A 14,654-nucleotide genomic window follows, 5' to 3' on the forward strand; every position below is an offset into this window, starting at 1 on the left:
CGATCACTCAAAATCTTTTTCACTCCATCTTTCCACCTCCAATTTGGTCTCCCACTTCTCCTCGTTCCCTCCACCTCTGACACATATATCCTCTTGGTCAATCTTTCCTCACTTGTTCTCTCCATGTGACCAAACCATTTCAAGACACCCTCGTCTGCTCTCTCAACCACACTCTTTTTATCATCACACATCTCTCTTACCGTATTATTACTTGCTCGGTCAAACCACCTCACACCACATATTGTCCTCAAACATCGCATTTCCAGCACATCCACCCTCCTCCACACAACTCTATCCATAGCCCATGCCTCGCAACCATATAACATTGTTGGAACCACTATTCCTTCAAACATACCCATTTTTGCTTTCCAAGATAATGTTCTCGACTTCCACACATTCTTCAATGCTCCCAGAACTTTCGCCTCCTCCCCCACCCTATGATTCACTTCCGCTTCCATGGTTCCATCTGCTGCTAAATCCACTCCCAGATATCTAAAACACTTCACTTCCTCCAGATATCTAAAACACTTCACTTCCTCCAGTTTTTCTCCATTCAAACTTACCTCCCAATTGACTTGTCCCTCAACCCTACTGTACCTAATAACCTAGGAATGGATAAAGGCAAGCAAGTATGAATATGTACATGTGTATATATGTATATGTCTTTGAATGTGTATATATGCATATGTTTATGTTATGTATATATGCATGTATGAGCGTTTATGTATATATATGTGTATATGAGTGGATGGGCCATTCTTCATCTGTTTCCTGGCGTTACCTCGTTTACATCAGAAACAGCGATCAAGTATGATAGATAGATATAAATAGATTATGTTTGTTGGAATATTCCTTTGGTTAGATGTGATGAAATTTTCTGTTATGTAAATGAAAAAGGGGTGACAAAACAGTATTAACATTTACCTATTTTATTAGAAAAAAATGGAGTTTTTCACGAGCTGTTATGTTTCAGAGGTGTGTGAGCAGGATGGACCAGTCAACATGGGGCAGATAATGCAAACACTAGATGATGAACCTCTCTCAAATCTTCCACCAGGAGGAGGCCTAATTTCAAAGTTAGTTATTCAAAGTGGCATACTTTGTATACTTTACATACATAATTCACTTTAATACTGGTTAGTTTATATCTTTTTGAAGACAAATGCCAGTAGTTACCCTCTCTTTCTTTCTTTTAGTCATACAAAAGGAAAAGATGGATTCAAAAGAAATTTTGATTTCTGGTGTCCTGATGTAGAGTATCTTAATGTTATGATTACAATCTCTATTACTAATATTATTACCATTTTCTCTTGTTATTTTGAAGAAGATTAAATGAAAATAGTTTGAAATCAGTATAAGAAGGAATGATACTTCTAGAAGAGATAAACCCAGAAAAAAACAACATATTAATTCATTCTTGGGATACAGATAAATGGAAATGAAATTTTATTGATAAAGGCTTGATCATGAAAAAAAAGAGCTTGGAGTTGGTTTGAAATTTGATTGATAACTTTCATTTTTATGAGGAAAGTAATAAAGCAGATATGTCTGTTAATAGTCAAGAAAGAATTTCAGTCAGTATTAAGACGGTGAATTAATTAGAAAGGTTTGACTTCTTAGAAAGAGATGACTCAAGATATGATCTTGCTAGTGTAAGTGATAAGATTATTCATGCACTTACAGTTTCCAGTGGAGAAGTTGAAGTCATTGAACAGATAAAATGTTATGAATATGGCAGAAAGCTGAAAATTGAGGAGAATGGTCAATGCATACAGATGTAAGAAAAGATTTGGATGTATAAATCATTTAGACATATAGAACACAAGGTTTACATACCAACCAAGTTAACAAAAGGCAGAAACAAAACTTGGTGTTGTGCTTATACAAACAATTGAAAACTGTTCACGTAGCATATGTAGGAAATGTAAGTTGTGGTATATAGTGGACATAGATGTTTTACTAGAAACTAAATCTGTAGACTCTGGACAAGTAAAACATGACTGCCAATATGAAAAAATTCATGTTGATGACTGGATATTTTTGTTTCATACTTGATCTGCCAATATGAAGAAATTTATGATGATGACAGTGGATATTTTTGTTTTGAACAGACGAATAAAGGCCACATCCAGTCTTTAGCTGTCATGTCTAATGTGCCAATACTACAGTTCCCTATCCACAACCAGGCCCCTTAGACATTTCTATGTATTACCACAGATGCTTATGTCCTGGTTAAGTCTATTGACAACATGTTGACTCCAGTATACCACATCATTCCAATTTACTTTATCTTGTGCACGCTTTTAACCCTCCTGCATGTTCATCCCCTGAGAGCTTACAATCTTTTTCACTCCATCTTTCCATCCAATGTGGTTTCTGTACTCTTATTTCCTCTACTTGTGACACTTATATCCTCTTTGTCAACCACTCCTTACTCATTCTTTCCATGTATCCAGATCATTTCAGCACACCCTCTTCATCTGTCAACCTCACTTATTATTACCACATCTCTCTTACCCTTTCATAAGTCACTTGATCAAACCCCCTCACACCACATATTGTCGTCCATTTGATTTCCAACGTATCCATCCTCCTCTGTACAGCCTTATCTACAACCCATGCCTCACACCCATATGATATCTTTGGGACTATTATATACCTTCAAACATAACCATTTTTACCTTCCCAGGTAACAACATTCTCTTTTTTCACACTTTCTTCCGCCCTCTCAGAATCTTCACCCCTTCACCTTCCTCTAACTTTTCTTTATTCAGATTCACATCCAAGTTTACCTGTCCCTCTCCATGCTAAATGAAATAACCTTGCATAAATTCACATTTGCTCTCAACTTTCTCCTTTCACATGCACTCCAGACTCAGTCACCAATTGCTGTGTATCTCTTTCGAATATGCAACCAGTGGTGTTTCATCAGCAAAAAACAGCTGGCTGACTTCTCAGGCCCACTCATCCCCTACAGACTTGCCCTGCTCTCCAAGACTCTCACATTTACCTCCCTCACCATCCTATCCATGAACAAATGAAACAACCATAGTGAAATTACATACCCCTGCTGCAGACCAACCCTTGTTAGAAACCATTCACTTGCCTCTCTCCCTACTCATACACATGCTTTACACCCTTGATAAAAACTTCTCTTTGCTTCTAGCAGGTTTCCTCCTGCACTGTATCTTCTTAAGACCTTCCAGAAGGCATCTGCATGAACCATATCAAAGGCTTTCTCCAGATCTATAAATGCCACATACAGACCCATCAGTTCTTCTGTATTTCCCACACTTTTTTTTTAAAGCACACGTCTGAATCACAAAACCTCTAGTACTTTTGAAACCATACTGCTCGTCCCTAGTTTGATGCTCTCTACTTGCCTTTACCTTCTCATTCACACCACTCCCATACATCTTATTTACTAAGTACACTCAACAAACTTACCCCCTTGCTTTTATGGAGTGGCACTAAGCATGCATTCCACCAGTCCTCAGGCACCTCACTATCATCCATACATACATTGAAAATCCTTTCTAACCAATCAGCAACACAGTCACCCCCTTCTTGATTAAGTAAACTGTAGTAACATCCACTCGAGCCACCTTGCCACATTTCATCTTAGATAAGGCTTTCACCACCTAATATCTCTTCACCAAACCACTCTCCATGACTTTTTCATTTTGCATACCACACTGACTCGTACATCCTACATCTACCACCCTATCATTGGACACATTCAATAGTCCTTCAAAATACTCACTCCATCTCCTCCTCACTTCATCACTACCTGTTACCTCTTCCCCTTTTGCTCCTTTCACTGATGTTTCTATTTGTTCTCTCTCTCCCATTTTTTCACATTAACATCCTTCCAAAACATCTCATTCTCCCTAAAGTTTACTGATTCTTGCTCTCCAACACTTTGCCCTCTTTTTCAATCCCAGCATCTTCCTGTTGACATCTTGCTGCTTTTTCTTATACATGCTCCAATCATCTGCACTCCTTCCCTGTAAGTACTGCCCAAATGCCTCTTTTTTTTCTCTTTCACAAGCAACAAAATTTCTTCGTCCTACCATTCACTGCTCTTTCTGATATACCAAGCTCCCACCTTTCACATGCATTATGCATCTCTTGCACATTCCCTCACTGATTCCATAAATACCTTCCATTCCCTACCCCACTTCCCATGCCTTATTTGCTCTTAACTTTTTCATTCTACACTCGATCTCTCCTGGTATTTCTTGCCACAATTCTCATTTCCAAGCTCACTAACTCTCGCCTCTTTCCTCCCACCAACATTATTTCCTCTTTTCAGAAAACCTCTACAAATCTTACTTGCTTCCACAAGATAGTGATCAGACATTCCACCAGGTGCACCTCAGTAGATTTACATACAAAAGTCTCTTACACGCCTATCAATTAATATGTAATCCAGTAATGCCCAATGACCATCTCTCCAACACACATTCATGTAATTGTGTATGTCCTCCTTTTTAAACCAGGTATTCTGTCATCAGTCTTTTCAGCACACAGCTTCACAAGCTGTTCACCATTTTCTTTCATAATACAGAATACCCTTTTCCCCCAATTATACCCTCAACTGCCACATTTCTTGCCATAGTATTCAAATCACCCATCACAGACCCCTAGTCTCTTACATCAAAACTGCTGACACACTCATTCCATTGCTCCAAAAACACTAGCTTCTCATGATCTTTCTTCTCATGGCCTAGTGCATAAGAACTAAAACTCACCCATCTCTTGCCATCAACTTTCATTTTTACCCACATCATTCAAGAACTTACCTCCTTATACTCTTTCACACATTCCCACAACTTCTGCTAGGGTAGTAGTGCTACTCTTCCTTAGCTCTTATCCTCTCCCCTACCCCAGACTTTACTCCTAAAGCATTTCCAAATCATTCTTCCTGTTACCCTTGAGCTTTGTGACACACAGAGCCAGAATTTCCAGGTTTCTTTCCTCAAACATATTACCTATCTCTCCTCTCTTCTTATCTTGGTTACATCGACACACATTTAGACATTCCATCCTAAGCTTTCGAGGAGGATGAGTACCCCCTGCTTGGCTCCTTCTTCTGTTCCCTCTTTTAGATATTGCAGTAGAAGAAAGGGAAGGTTCCAGCCCCATGCTTCCAACTCCTTTAGTTGCCTTGTAAAACATGCTGGGAATATGTAGGTAAAATTCTTTCTCTTGTACTCTAAAATATTAAACAATATTATGAAAAGGGTTATGAAAATGATGAACAGACAGATGCAGACAGTAAGATAACTGAAACAAAGAAAGATAATCCAAGGAAAGTATTCTTTAATGACTGATAATTCCAGAATTAAAGACCAAATATCTTAATGAGCACACAGGTGATAACAATATTAATCACTAACTGAAATGCAAATGAATGAGAAAGCAGAATTAAAAGGCTTTGAACATTTAGAACTGATATAGACAAAACAAAGCAAGAAGATGTGGCATTATATGCCAATATTATGTTTTAAGGAAATCAGATAATTAAATTATCCCAGAAGAACTATGAATCAATAGCATTTAGTTTGTCAGCCTTAAAAACAGTTAACATGTGACATATCAGTCCCCTGAGACAGAAATGGGAAATTTCACTGAAGTACAAACAAAGATTAAGAGTATAAACAATTCAGAAACAACAAAAGTTGGTCTGATGACTTCAATTTTAATTTCATAGAATGAGAAAAGGGTGGCCCAGATTATGAATGCATTTATAAAGTCAGACAGACAAAGAATGCTTAAGTAATTGAAAGAGAGCTGTTCAGTAGATTGATACATGAGACATTTGACCTAATGCAGGTTAAATACCAGCTAACAAGAAATATAAACCATTGACATGTTTACAAATTATCTGACACTCATTATAGACATCGAGGTTACTGAAATGAGTATCTCATATTATTACATAAAAATGAGTCTCTGAGGTCAAGCATCCAGGCTGTGAAAAAGTTATTTGAGAAGAGCTTGTGGTATGATTAGATGGAATGAAGAAAGTATTGGGAGAGTGTATAAGAGATTAGGTGTATCATGGAATGCAAAAGGAACGAATTGTGGAGTGGTAGAGTGGGTGAAATGTAATAATTCATGGTAGTTTTAGCACATGTAAAGGAAAAAGAAGAGAGAGTTTACAAGGAGAGTGTATGATAGTATGATAAGAGGAGTTGGTGTTAGAGGAAGACCACCTGTGACATGGGAAAATAGTGGAAGAGTGTTCTAGGGGGAAGAATGCATGGAATGGTATATGCAAGGGAGGCATGTAAGGACTGGGGTAACTAGAGACTTTTGCTGTGGCCAACCCCTTGATGGGGGTTTGTAAAGTGAACAGGGACCAGAGATATAGTTGGAAAGGTAGAAAAATGTCTACAAACTTTAAATCAGAAATGGGCAAAGACAGGCGGATGTAAGTATTACAAACAACTTCAGTTTCTATTCATCTTGTAAATAATACTAGTGGAATTAGGTTTTCAGTAGCAGAAATGCAAAACTAATAAAGCAGTTCTCTGCTGATTTATGACTTGATTACAAAATTAGTGCCACATAGAAGGAAAAATTTTAATATAAAGTGACAGATGCCAAGAGCTAGAAAACAGTTGATGAATTGAAGAGAATTAAAGAGAAAACAGATGTGAAACAAGCAGAGCATAGTGGGACAATTAGTAGAAAGAAATACTAACAGAAATATTGGACTTGCATAGAAAGAACAGAGAAAATTATTCAAAGCAATGATCTAAATCCAAAAGTTAAATTTTTGTGCACAAAAAAGTAAAGATAAAGATTCAGGGATTGGACCTCTTAAAGTAGGTAACTGTAAGAGACCTTGCCAAATGCTACTTAACTAATATTTCATTGTTTATTACAAGAGAGAATGAAGAGCTTGATAATGATACGTTAGATGACTATGGCAAACATGCACATGGATATATCAGAAAAAAACCCTCCTGGTTGTTGGTATTTATAGTGGCAAATACGTTATTTGCATGATAGCTGTCCCAACAAACTCACATTATCTGCATTTCTAATTTTCATGTGGAAGCATGTGTTAATCATACTCTGGTGGAACAGTCAAATTACTAGGTAGAAATCTTCAGCAACAGCTTTGAGGTGTACTTGATGAGTTACTTTTGATAAGTCTTCTATGTCGTCCACAATCAAAGTGAGGAATACATTATTCCCAATACCTAGTTTAGAAGAGTGTGTAAAAGGAAGTTGCAAACAAATGTGAACAAAAGCAAGGGTGTTAGGTTTAGCAGGATAAAGGGACAGTTAGTTGGGGTGTGTGTCTGAATGGAGGAAATTTTAATGAAGTTAAGTGTTTTAAATACCTGTAAGTGGACATGATATTTGTGAGTGGACATGATAACAAATGGAAGAGAAGAGTCATAAGATGGGTGAGGGGTCAAATGTTCTGGATTACACAGTCAATATTAGACCTTTCCATCAATCTATTTTCAGTATATCATTTCACACTATGTAAAAGTGTGAATGGTACTAGGTATTAAACCAATAATTATAATCGGTGAATGTAATTATTAATTAAGCAAAATGAAAAATCAGCTACTGCATTACTGTGCCAGTATACAAATAACCCTGTCCTCTGTGAGAGAGTATCTGCACTGGTGACAAGTCAAATGCTAAAATTTAATTTTCAAACAAGCTCTGTCTCACTGACAAGTGGTTATTGAGTTTTTGATTCTCCTGCAACCTTAAGCAAAATACTGTATGTTGGTATATTTATATGATCAGAACTCTCAGTAAGATCTGTGCCTAAGGTAGCCCACTGGAAATCATCTCAAAACATTACCAAAAATAGAATGCTTTGTTATTTTATTTACGCATAAAGTGTTAGTATATTATCCCTGGGGATAGGGGAGAAAGAATACTTCCCACGTATTCCCTGCATGTCGTAGAAGGCGACTAAAAGGGGAGGGAGCGGGGGGCTGGAATTTTAATTTTCCAAAAGAAGGAACAGAGAAGGGGGCCAGGTTAGGATATTCCCTCAAAGGCCCAGTCCTCTGTTCTTGACGCTGCCTCGCTAATGCGGAAAATGGCGAATAGCTTGAAAGAAAGAAAGATCATACAAACCGATGATCATACTGAAAATCAGTAACTTAATGATAACATATAATAGTTGCAACAACATAGACTCCCTAGCGGTCAAAAATACTTCACAGCTTAAAGGGAATTTTTAAGGAGAATAAATAAAATGGTTAACATAATTCATATTGTAATAAGAATATATATATTAAACTAGAAATAACATGTGGACAGCCTTCTCATTTGATAGGAAGATCCAGGCTGGAATTTCATGACAATCCTAGATTCTATTGCCACCCTAGTCATGGTGTAGGTCAAACTTGTCCATATAAAGTTGCATATTTGTTGCATAAGTAGTGTTAGTGGCTTTTTCATTCAACTTCTGGTCCTGTAAAGCATCTCTTCTTCTACAGGCGTGGTTTCGTGGATCAGATATTCAGAAGATTAAGACCTGATTGTGCAAAATCGGTGAGTTATTGATTTTTATGAATTAAAAATTAGCTAGACTTAGTTTTATATACAGTAGAACCCTGTAATTGATCTTTTTAATTTTTTTTCAAAGTCCCTTTGTACTGTCTGCATTTAGTTGTGTCTGGATGTTAATGATCCAGCAAAAACATTAGACAGATAGTTTGTTTTTATAGATTTTGTTAGTTTAACTGCACTACCATGTTATTATTTTGTGAAATGCTTTAGCATAATACCTTTTTCTTATTTGCTAGTTCAATATGAAGTATTCATATATGATTTTTGCTGTTCATTTAGTGTAATACTGTAGATGTTGAACAGTAAAGATATGATTAGTAGAATTACAAAAATTACATTGTGTTATTTCTGTATGAACAATCGAGTGTTGTTTTTATTCAAAGTTATATGTTATATGTTTCTGATGGTATCTCACTAATGCGGGAAATGGTGATGAACATGCTCAAATATGATAATATATATATATATATATATATATATATATATATATATATATATATATATATATATATATATATATATATATATATATGTACATTCGCCTGCTCAAAGTTACACCATGATTGAAAAGTCACCTTTTGCAAAGTTGTATCACTGGAAGTACAGTCTTAATAAAGAACTTCTCACTCTAAAGGAGGCTGCATTTCCCTGCTCCAGGACATTACACAGCCTTGAGTCAGAATCCTTCAGATAAGTCTTGGGGTAATTATAGATAGATAAACAGATGAAATATATTTATGATATTTTTCATACTTGATCTCCGTTTCCCCACATTAGCGAGGTAGCACCAGGAACAGACCAAGAAAGGCTGCATCCACTCACATCCATTCTCTAGCTGTCATGTGTATTGCACTGAAACCACAGCTCCTATCCACAACCAGGCCCAACAGGCCTTTCCGTGGTTTATCCTGGATGCTTTACATGGCCTGGTTCAGTCCAGTGACTGCAAGTTGAACCCTGTATACTACATCTTTCCAGTTCACTCTATTCCATGCAAACTCTCACGTTCAGGCCCTCATCATTCAAAATCTTTTTCATTCCATCCTTTCATCTCCAGTTTTGTCTTCCTGTTCTTCTTCTTCCCGCCACTAATGACATAATATCCTCTTTCTCAACCTCTCATCACTCACCCTATCCTATGTCCACACCATTTCAGCACACCCTCTTCATCTCTCTGAATCAAACTCTTTTGTTACCACACCTCTCTCTTACCCTTTTATGACTTAGTCAAACCCCCTTACACCACATGTCCTTAAACATCTCATTTCCAAAACACCCACTCTTTGCATCCATACAATATTGTTGGGACTGCTGTACTTTCAAACATAACATTTTTGCTCTCCAGGTAATGATCTCTCCACTTATTTTACAGTGCTCCCTGAACCTTATCCCCTAACCCATCATGTGACTCAGTTCTACTTCCATGGTTCAGTTTACTGTCATGTCCACTACCCAGTATCAAAGAATAAAAGCACTTCACATCCTCCAGTTTTTCTCAGTTCAAAGTGACACCCCAGCTAACCTATCCCTCAACTCTCCTGAACCTAATAACCTTGCTTTTATTCAAATTTACTCACAACATTCCTTTCATGCCGTGTAGTTTCACCTTCAAATCTACCACCAGTGCTGTATCATCAGCACACAACAATTGACCCTTCCCAGACTCCCTCATCCCTTACAGAATGCATTCTCACCCCTCTCTTGACTTGCTTATACCTCCCTCGCTACCCCATCCATAAACATATTAAACAACCGTTGTGACATCATACACCACTGCTGCAGACCAACCTTTACTTGAAACTATTCACTCTCCTCTCTTATTTGTACTTGTGCCTTACACCCTTGATAAAAACACACTGCTTCCAGCAGCTTTCCTTCCACATTGTATATTCTTGAGACTCTCCACTTGGCATCTCTTTCAACCCTATTGTATGCTTTCTCCAGATCCATAAATGCCACCTACAAATCCATCTGTTTCACTAAGTATTTTGCATGCACATTATTCTATGCAAATTCCTGCTCCACACATCCTCTACCACTTCCAAAACCACACCATTCCTCCCCAGTCTGATGCACAGTACATACCTTCATTCTCTCAATTACTGCCCTCCCGTACAACTTAACAGATGCACTCAACAAACTCACCTCTGTAGTTTGAACAGTCACTTATATCCCCTTTGCCTTCATACAGTGGCACTTTACATGCATTCTGCCAATCCTCAGGCACCTTACCCGGATTCATACATACACTGAAAATCCTAACCAGCTAATCAGCATCACAGACATCCCCGTTCTTAATAAATTCAACAGCTACACCATCCATTCCAGTTGCCTTTCCACATTTCATCCTTCATGAGGCTTTCACCACATCTATCTTCATGAGACTGCTCTCCATAACTCTTACTGCATACCATCCCGACCCAAACACCACTATATCTGCTACCTTGTCATCAAACTTATTTAACAGTCCTTCAGAATATTCATTCCATCTCCTCACTTCATCACTACCTGTTACTACTTTTCCTTTTTTCTTCGTCACTAACGTTCCTATTTGTTCTCTTGTTTTATGTACATTATTAACCTCCTCCAAAACATCTCTTTCCTAAAATTTACGGATGTTCACTCACCCCAACTCTCATTTGCCATCTTTTTCAATGCCTGCACCTTCCTCTTGACCACCTGCCACTTTCTTATACATCTTCTGATCTTGTTGTCCTTCCCTGTCCACATCCGGGCCCCACAGACCCTTCCATGGTTTGCCCCAGACACTTCACATTCCCAGGTTCAGTCCATTGACAGCACGTTGACCCCGGTATACCACATCATTCCAATTCACTCTATAACTTGCGCATCTCTCCTCTTCCTTTATATAAATTGTACATCTCACCTCCTCCTGTATGTTTCAGGCCCTGATCGCTCAAAATTTTTTTCACTCCATCCTTCCACCTCCAATTTGGTCTCCCACTTCTCTTTGTTCCCTTCACCTCTGGCACATATATCCTCTTTGTCAATCTTTCCTCACTCATTCTCTCCATATGTCCAAACCATTTCAGCACACCCTCTTCTGCTCTCTCAACCACACTTTTTATTTCCTTATGTCTCTCTCACCCATTCATTTCTTACTCCATCAAACCACCTCACACCACATATTATCCTCAGACATTTCATTTCCAACACATCCACCCTCCTCTGTACAACCCTATCTATAGCCCATGCTTTGCAACCACATAATATTGTTGGAACTACTATTCCTTCCAACATACTTCTTTTTTCTCCCCAAGATAATGTTCTTTCCTTCCACACATTCTTCATCACTCCCAGAACCTTCGCCCCCTCCCCCACCCTGTGACTCACTTCCACCTCCATGGCTCCATTCGCTGCTAAGTTGCAATTCTGTAGGAGTTCAGTTGATTTTATTTACATTCATGTTGAAATTATTAGTGACAGTTGCATAGTGAGTCAGCACTTCAATAGTTGTAAATTTGCACTCCTCTGACCCAGGTAGATGTCTTTCCTTTCTGCCTCACCCATACGTGGACTACTGGCTTTGTCTTCAGACAGACAGTCTCTCCTTGTTACACGTAACACTTGAAAACACTTAACTCACACATCTCATTCTTCATTACTCAAGATTTTCATGCAGTGAGCACTATGCGCTAGCCTTTCCTGTGGTGAGCACTAAGTGCTATCCCTGCTTTTTGGCAAAATGGTGGGAGCGGTAGATAGCAGTATTATATAGGAACATTTAGGCAGAAACATTTGGTAGAAGTAGTAGGTAGAAGCATTAGGTAGATACATTGGGTAATAGTAGTCAGTAGAAATATATGGTAGGAGCCTCTGCATACACTGTGCTAGAGTTGCCCACTGCTGGTGGACTGTTAAGGATAAGGCACTAAAGGCTGAGAAGCAGCACTGGAGTCCTATAGTTATGGAGACTTTTGCTGTGGCCACCCCCTGAGGGAGTTCCAATTGGAGCAGGTGTCAGAGACATAGATAGATAGATGAATAGATAGAATTATCTGAACTCCTGCTGATTTGCGATTTTACCTTCATATATATATATATATATATATATATATATATATATATATATATATATATATATATATATATATATATATATATATATAATGTTAAAGATGCGCATGATTTCAGTTGTGTATCATCACTGCATTTAAGACATGAATACTACAATGCCACATCATACAAATAGATCCAGGAGTGTGTTCAGGGATAGCATGACACTGTCCTGTTGTTTTCACTGTGTCACAGTCATCTGGGTTTAGGAACATTAAGGTACATTACACAGGTAAGTTTTCTGAAAAGGCCTGTAGCCTTTTAAAAGCAGGGTTGTTTGTGTAAGGTTAAGCACAACATAGATACCTGCCATGTTTAGCCCTGGATTTGACATACCTGGATCATCCTTGACACATCTGTACATCTGGAGATGGAGTGTGTGTTTTGGGTATTTCTTACCTCAGTAGGAAAATTGCCTCATTCAGGAGAGCATGGATGATGTGGGGGATGATGGACTGGGTGGTAATTTGGTGTTCCTCTCGAGTGGATCCATGGAAGACAAGTTAACCTCCATTTTGGAAAACTCCTTCATGGGCGATGATGACGCATAAGATGATGGTCAAAGGTTACTCTGGGTTAGGTTGTGGGCTAAAGGTAAGAGATAAATATTCCTCAAGTAATTTTTGTGAATGGCATGAGTAATCTTGAGACATGCAGAATGATTCTGTAAATCTTTTCATTTAAAGGAAAAGGAATGATCAGTATCATAATATTGTAAGACATTGTTTAAGGAAAGAAGTGCATCATTGTATGATGTCAAGATTAGAAAACCAAAATAATTTTTTCTCTTTATATTCATTTTGTGTTTTGCATTAGCATGTAACCAAGTACAGTTACTGCATTGGATCAAGTGCCAAGCCCTCCACAAATTTTTCTGGGGCCAGAGGCAGCTTCTTTGCTCAATTGTCTCATTATTTTGTTGATTTAGAGATTTTTTTTGTTTTACTTCTTTACCTCACAGGATTCAGGTCTCTGTCTGCTAAAAAGAACCCACAGGAGGTTCCTGCTATTCAAATAAATTAGACCTGCTAATCTGGGATTTTGTGAGTAGCAAGTTTTTAGAATAGAATGAAAATAAGCAAGGTTTTGAGTAAATTCACATAATCTTAAAACTATGATATATTCCTCAAATGTATTAATTTATAATGGTTTACACCTTCAGTAATGTTTTAAGATAAATGAAACATGGTGGTTTCAGATATTCACTTGCCATGAAATCCTCTGATACTTTTTCAAAAGCATGTTTGAAGTTGTAGATTGGCTGCTGTTTATTAAAGTAAAATTTCTATGTAAGTGAAGTAATAACCTTTTTGGAGAATATTTTTGATTACTCTTGTTAAAGGGAATTTATAACATATGATATAGTCTAACACAGGTTGGACTCTCTTAACAGTCTTACCAAACTATAGCATTAGCATTGTGAATGCAGTTTTATGTATTTTGCAGTACTTTACTGCAGAAATGATACTATATAGGTATTTCTTAACATCTCATATGTCTCAGTCTTTGTTTCTTGAATGCCTCCTTTAGTTGATGTATTGATATCTGTATTAGCATTGTCAAATTCATGCAGAACTTGGTAGTTGTAAGTGTGCCCCCCAATTTTCCTTCCTTTTTTCCTGTGCAAGTAAATTCGTGATAACTGCCTTGTTTCCTTGCTGCCTATTCTACCTATGTACAGAAACCCAAACTTTCCCTCCACCTCGGAAATATGGCATGGTCCAGCACATTCCTAAAAATGGGTACCATTGTAAGCCTTATCAGTCTACTCCTGATTTCAAAGTCTTCAAAATTCTTCTTAATTCATACCCTCTTAGAAATGCAGACTCTCATTTCCTTCTTTCAGATCACCAGTATGGTTTTCGTGATGGAAGTTCTACTAGTGATCTGTTCTGTGTGACTCATCTTTGGTGCTCCTCTTTAGAGAATATTTTTAGTGTTCACTCTTGGTCCTTGACATGCAAAGTATTGGATGGGGCAGCACAGTTGTTTGTGAACTAGGCTTTCAAGATCTATTC

The 14,654-nt window shown here is 37.7% G+C and overlaps 1 protein-coding gene across 25 annotated transcripts in view; it reads left to right on the forward strand.

Moving 5' to 3' along the window:
* alph (protein phosphatase alphabet) overlaps positions 1 to 14,654 on the forward strand; it is a 217,465-nt gene that overhangs the window by 179,384 nt on the left and 23,427 nt on the right. For 15 of the 25 annotated variants that reach the window (XM_071694620.1, XM_071694618.1, XM_071694609.1 and 12 more), the window contains 3 exons: positions 974 to 1,076; positions 8,487 to 8,541; positions 13,062 to 13,230. In XM_071694620.1, the coding sequence (XP_071550721.1) occupies positions 974 to 1,076; positions 8,487 to 8,541; positions 13,062 to 13,187 (284 nt within the window). In that variant the 3' untranslated portion in view covers positions 13,188 to 13,230. Of the gene's footprint in view, positions 1 to 973; positions 1,077 to 8,486; positions 8,542 to 13,061; positions 13,231 to 13,597; positions 13,680 to 14,654 lie in introns of all 25 variants that reach the window. The other 10 variants (XM_071694628.1, XM_071694631.1, XM_071694627.1 and 7 more) reach the window with 2 other exon arrangements.

Source organism: Panulirus ornatus, chromosome 57 (genome assembly GCF_036320965.1).
Source record: "Panulirus ornatus isolate Po-2019 chromosome 57, ASM3632096v1, whole genome shotgun sequence".
In the NCBI taxonomy this organism is placed as follows: domain Eukaryota; kingdom Metazoa; phylum Arthropoda; class Malacostraca; order Decapoda; family Palinuridae; genus Panulirus; species Panulirus ornatus.